Raw genomic sequence first — 6,547 nt, 5'->3', positions numbered from 1 at the left:
GGAATAGATTGAAGAGAAAGAGAGAGAGACATGGAAACGGAATAGATTGAAGAGAGAGAGAGAGAGAGACATGGAAACGGAATAGAGAGAGAGAGAGAGAGAGAGAGAGACATGGAAACGGAATAGAGAGAGAGAGAGAGAGAGGAGGAGAGGAGAGAGAGAGAGAGAGAGAGAGAGGAGAGAGAGGAGATGAGGAGAGAGAGAGAGAGAGAGAGAGAGAGAGAGAGAGACGAGAGGAGCGAGAGAGAGAGAGAGAGAGAGAGAGAGAGAGAGAGAGAGATGGAAACGGAAACGGAAACGATTGAAGAGAGAGAAGAGAGAGAGAGAGACATGGAAACGGAATAGATTGAAGAGAGAGAGACAAGGAAACGGAATAGATTGGAAGAAGAGAGAGACAAGGAAACGGAATAGATTGAAAGAGAGAGAGAGATGGAAGCAGAATGGATTGATTGGACATCTCAACCTATTGCCATTAACAGGAACGAACCCTCAACCTTCGGATTGACAGGCTGCAACACTACCTATAGTGCTATAGCTTTGTCTAGGCTGAGGTTTTCTGTTGAAGATAAAAGTGAACCAGTGAAAGCAGCCAATCTACAAGCTCAGAAACACGTTGCTATCTGAAAGGTTTTGAGATTGTAGATCGGCTATTTTCACAATTAAGTTTGTCATACATTGCAAAAACATACTCTCTCAAGAAGCATTTCATGTTACCTTTAACAGTTGCACATGCATTAATTGATACAGTCATGTTTTGTGCGATACAATTGAAAAGTAGCCAGCAAGAGGTGAGGCTTGAACCGGCGACCCTGCTATCCAGAGGCTGATGCTGAAGCGAGACGCCATTGGACCAACAAAATAGGAGCAGTGAAAAAATATTTCAGACTAACACTAACACTAAGATCACTCGTTCACAAACCATTTACCAATAGAGAAATTATATGTCTCCTCGAAACTGAAACCAGTGAAAGCAGCCGATCTACAAGCTCACAAAACTTTGCTATCTGAAAAGTTGTGAGATTGTAGATCGGCTATTTTCACAATGAAGTACGTCATACATTGAAAAAACATACTCTCAAATAAGCATTTCATGTTATTTTTACCGTTAGCACATGTATTCATTGATACAGTCATGTTTTTTGCAATTCAACTTAAATGAGTCTGCATCAAATGAGGCTTGAACTGGCAACCTTCAGGTTGTGAGATTGTAGATCGGCTATTTTCAGAATGAAGTATGTCATACATTGCAAAAACATACCCTCTCAAATAAGTATTTCAGGTTATGTTTAACAATTGCACATGTATTAATTGACAGAATCATGTTGTGTGCAATGCAACTTTAATGAAGTCCGCATCAAGTAAGGCTTGAACTGGTAACCTTCAGGTTGTGAGGCACACGTTTAAGGGAGAAGCCATTGGACCAACAAAAAATAACCTGTGAAAAAGGAGATCAAACAGATGATACAGTTTCACGCAAATAGCTGAAAAATCCTGGGTTTAAGTGTTTTTCAAACTGCTCAAAATTGTGGACAATCTAAGGGCGGAGCTTACTGGTCAACGTGATACATGTGTTCCTCATGAGTCAAGGCACATGTGTAAGCAGGTTTAATGGCTGTCGGCCAAACGAGGCATGACTTTTGCCTGTTTAAAGTTTGCATTTTCAAAAAATCGCTATAGCGCCCCCCTTTGACCAATTGGAGTAAGATTGGTTTCAGTGATATTTGGAATGACCCTCAACATTACCGCAAAGTTTCAAAGAAATGTGAGTCTGCATGTAAGTGTTAGGGGCAGATGAATAATTGTCATAAAACTGCAATATTCATTGGCTCATTAAAGCTTCATTTTTTCACTTATGGAAAATCTTTTGCACATGTTTGTCGGCATAGGTCCAAAGTTCATGTGTAAAACGTTTCGTGCAGATTACTCAAAAATCCCAGGAGGAGATAGGTTTTAACTGTTTTTCATATAATTCAAAATGGTGGGAGATCTAAAGGTCAGAGGTCAAAAGTCAGAGTGTGAAAGTTGTTCATCATGAGTAGACGCATGTGTGTATTGAAGTTTCATGGCTGTAGGTCCAACAGGGCATGAGTTGTACCTGTTCAAAGTTGGAATTTTGCTATAGCGCCACCTTTTGACGAAAGATTGTGAGAATTATTTCTTGATAGTTTTTCATGACCATCTACCATATGGCCAGGTTTCGTAAAAAGCGTATGCACGGTTCAGCCAGAACTGAAGAAAAAAGAGGGGAAGAAAAAAGAGGGGAACATTAAGACAGGTCCAGAGCTGAGCTCTGGCCCCGTAATTACAATCCGTCTCACGAACTGAATGCTGATACATGTGTTGTTTTGCACCAATGGCGGACTTAACCCCCAAAATACCTGTATGTGTCTCTCAAAGAATACCCCTATTAGAATAAGGAAATGTGTCAAAAGATTTAGCCAAAATTCTTTGCTTTTGTGCTCTCTCTTGCTGTCTCTTGCTGTTCTCTCTCTCTCTCTCTCGCTTTCTCTCTCTGTTGTCAGAGGTGTCCTCCAACAGTTCCCTCCTTGACGGCTCCTTTTCTCTCATTGGGGCACGTCTCAACCCCGTCTCCTCCCTTTGGTTGTATCTGATGCGTGTCTGTAAGATTGTGTAATGGAGATTGATGTTGTAGCAGACTGGAGGGCTGGGTTTGGACAGTCTCTGTGTAATCGGTTGGCTCAAACCTCTCTCCTCCTCTCCTCTCTTCCTCTCACTCGCTGTGTGTGCGTGAGTGACCAGCCACCTGGAGCATTTCATGTGTGTGAACAGGCCGGCCCTCGCGCCCTGGCTGCACCAGGTGCAACCCGGGAAAGGGGGAGAGCAGAATGAAAGCGGGCAGTTAATCGGAAAGCACATCACGCTCCAGATCTCGCCCCCACCCCCTCCAAAAACTCACCCGTTGTCCTGGCACGTGCCAGAGGTGTGAGAAGAGAGGAGGGGGTCGAGGGGCACTGGGGAACAGAAAGGGTGTGACTTCAGACTGTGGCAGCCAGGGGGTGATCAGGAGTTCTCAGAATGTGTGACATGGCAGTCTGGAAGGTGGACACGTCATTGATTTAAAGCTGCAATCCGTAACCTTTGTGTCCTACCCGGGATTTAAAGTTCAAACACGAGGGACCAAATCTATATCACATCCTACAGGCAGAATGTATGGTTAATGTTCCATTAGCAACAAAAACACTGTGTAGTATTCTGTGTGTCTCTGAAATGCTGCTGAAGTTGTACTTCTAAAGTTTACTCCAGTGATGGCACTAGGGTAAAATCTGTGAATGTGAAAACCACAATTCCTACTGTTTTCTAGCTGCTAGCCTCAGTGACTGTGACATTGTCCTGGCAAAATAGCGATGTTGACTTCAGAAAGACTGAATCAGGTTGATGTAATGGCGGTATACTGTCTGGGCATGGCCGGCCGTCCGACGGATATTTTGCCCATCCATTGGTGCAGTGCTAGTTTGTAGTCACAAAACATACCATACAGTCAGTGGGGGAAAAAGTACACAAATGTTTTACTTAAGTAAAAGTATCAATACTGCAATGTAGAAATACTCTGTTACAAGTAAAAGTACGGAATTAAGAATTTACTTGAGTAAAAGTACAAAAGTATTGGTATCAAAATGTACATAAAGTACCAAAAGTAAAAGTACTAAAATGTTTGAAAATAGCAGATCTACAAGCTCACAATCGCGACGCGTTGTGAGCTTGTAGATCTGCTATTTTCAAATAGCCTAGGTATAAAATAGGGCTAAAGTGGTTAATGTATGTTTTATAATATAATGATTTATATCTGCAAAGTAACTAGTAACTAAAGTTTTCAAATAATTGTAGTGGAGTAAAAGTACAATATTTGCCTCTGAGATGTAGTGGAGTAGAAGTAAAAGTATTGAAAATTGGAAATGCTCCACTAAAGTAAAAATACCTCAATTTTTTTCTTAAGTACAGTACTTGAGTAAATGTACTTAGTTACTTTACACCACTGCATACAGTTTTTTCATGTGGGCCCCAGGAAGAGAAATACTGTAAATGATAATTTGAGAGGGTTTAAGTTACACTAGAGGACTTGATATGAATGTATTCTGTGCTCAGACTGCCTGCAGGAGCGCTGATCCTCGGCATGCAGTCGCTGTCCGGGGAAACCACCCGAGAGAGGAGGAGAAGGGAACGCAGAGAACTGTACGAACACAAACTTGCGGAATGGTACAGCAGATATTATATTTTTGATCATCCTTCACTGTGTGTTCCATGATGAAATATCTTGTGCTTTGGATTAGAACTAGGCGATATGGACAAAATCACAGTATTTTTTGCCCAATACCTTGATTTCGATACTGTGTCGATAAGGTGGGGATGGCTATTCGTGCTTTCACTAAATATTTACACAATTCGATTTTTGATAAATAATCAGTAATCCCTATCTAATGACTAAGTGGGTAAAGGCAAATAATAGTACAGTTAAGTTCAGGCTATTAACCCTTTAAGACCTGAAGCAGATTCTACAAATGTCTTCTAAATCCTAACAGTTTTCTAAAACACGTATGTTGCTACTGTATGTCAGTGGTTGTCACACTTTTCCATAATTTTCAAGGACCCCCGAAATTATATGTATTTGGCCGCGGAGCCCCATCTGAAAATATGTTGTTCCAGGGACCCCCAGAACAGCCATGCAAACTTGTAGCTTTTCAGCTACAATAGCCGTTTTGAATCCAAAATGGTTAATTGTGTGACACCTGACCCGAAAAAAAACCAACATATTGTCACCTTTTTCACCTCGGGCTGTTTGCATGCCTGTCAGAAGCAAAGATTGGAGTTAAAAATGTTCGCTTTAAAACATGCATGTATTCAAAGATTTGCCCAGATTGTCAAGATTTTTCAAAAATAGCAGATCTACACGCTCATAGCGCGGCAGCCGGCAGCTGTGCAGCCGCGCTATGAGCGTGTACACGCCAAAGTGTAAAATAATGCTTTTTAGCTCAAATTAAAAAATGACACAGATGCATGCGTTCCAGATCTTAATGGGTTAAATCGCTTTACTGTAACACAGCCTTTAACACCAGGGAAAGACAGCACAAAATATTAGATCACAATACAACTTGTAGTACTATGTCCCATTCGCCCTCCCACTCATTACACTGATTGGGTTTCCTAGATTTATACAATGACGGGCCATGATCACTTGTGACTGTTGTGTGTTAATAACCAATCGCATGGCTTCCCTCATAAAGGACCGCCCGCCTGCAGCTGACGGATGAGCTGATTGGGGACCTGAGCCCCGGAGCCCAGGCCGAGGTGACCAACCAGGACCTGGAGAGGATCAAGGAGCTGCTTAGTTTGCCACCAAATGAGGGCGTGGCCCAGGACTCAGACACGAGCCAATGACCCAAGGTCAAACACTGCAGTTTGTGCGATCGACAGTAATCCATGGACGATGAGAGTGGGACTCGATCATGCAGATAAACTGATTACCGTGGATACCGTGATACCGGGATCGTACTGGAAACCTTACGGCTTCCTACCGGCCACTCTACCCCTGAGCCACTGCCGCCCCCTTCATTATGTGTGCAGGGGAAATAAAGACTTGAAATCAGTGCATCCCTGGTCCTGTGAGGTCATCGATATTTGTTTCAGCCTCATTGCACCATGTAAGTGTACTGTAAGCACCCAGTCCTAAAAGCATTGATCAGCGACAGTGAAACATCTCCTTTCCCCCCCTTCTTCCCTGTCTCTGCTTTAATCTGTAGTGTGCCTTGACGTTTGCCTCGCCTCCTGGGCTTTTTTAGCAACTAGGTCAAACATAACCACGGGCCCCTGGTGTAAACAAGCTGTGACACAGCAACAGCTGGGGCCCGTGATGCAAGCAGCGACGTCTGATGTGCAGATGGACAGCCCAGAGAGTAATGGCTGAATTATACGTGGTTGCGCGCGCGTGTCGCGCAGCCAAAATAGCCCATCTGCAAGCTCACAACGCGCCATGCCTGTGAGCTTGTACATCGGCTATTTTCAGTGAGTTACAATTTAAACTTTAGGATACCAGGTAAACAGTGGACCTAGCATCTGTATATTGCGTGACACTGGCACACAACTAGGTATAAATCACTCATCACCATTAAGACCTGAGGCCGATTCTACAAGTGCCCCATCTAAAAACTTGATGTGAGCTGGGAGTGAGGAGGAGGGGAGGGGTCGACAACTCAGAAAGCTATGCCATCCCAGGTTTGTTTCTTTGTCTTGGGGGTGTCCAGGAGGTTGGCATCACCAGACCTGCGGGAGCAGGAGGGGGGCTGGAGGAGGTCAGAGAGGTAGCGGGGAGCCTGGTTGTTGAGACCCTTGTAACTGGTGATCGGTATCTTGAAATGTATATGCTGGTGAGGCACCCATGTATGCAGTTTTTATCCAAGGGGATTTACTCCCAGGGAGTGGTGGAGAAAGTACTCAACTCCAGTACTTGAGGCAATGTACAGATACTCCTGGTCAAATATGCGATGCCTTGTGAGCTTGTAGATCTGCTACTTTCACTATAGTTGAAATATGG

At 43.5% G+C, this 6,547-nt stretch overlaps 1 protein-coding gene across 1 annotated transcript in view; it reads left to right on the top strand.

Moving 5' to 3' along the window:
- Positions 1 to 5,569, top strand: part of LOC308080307 (complex I assembly factor TIMMDC1, mitochondrial-like) — a 13,515-nt gene extending 7,946 nt beyond the window's left edge. The window contains 2 exon segments of the mRNA XM_080422110.1: positions 4,105 to 4,215; positions 5,241 to 5,569. Coding sequence (XP_080278236.1) covers positions 4,105 to 4,215; positions 5,241 to 5,394 — 265 coding nt within the window. The 3' untranslated portion in view covers positions 5,395 to 5,569.
- The last annotated feature ends 978 nt before the right edge of the window (positions 5,570 to 6,547 follow it).

The sequence above is a fragment of the Gymnoscopelus braueri genome, assembly GCF_963280865.1.
Source record: "Gymnoscopelus braueri genome assembly, chromosome: 24".
NCBI classification, from domain to species: domain Eukaryota; kingdom Metazoa; phylum Chordata; class Actinopteri; order Myctophiformes; family Myctophidae; genus Gymnoscopelus; species Gymnoscopelus braueri.
This window is presented reverse-complemented; position numbering and strand designations above follow the sequence as displayed.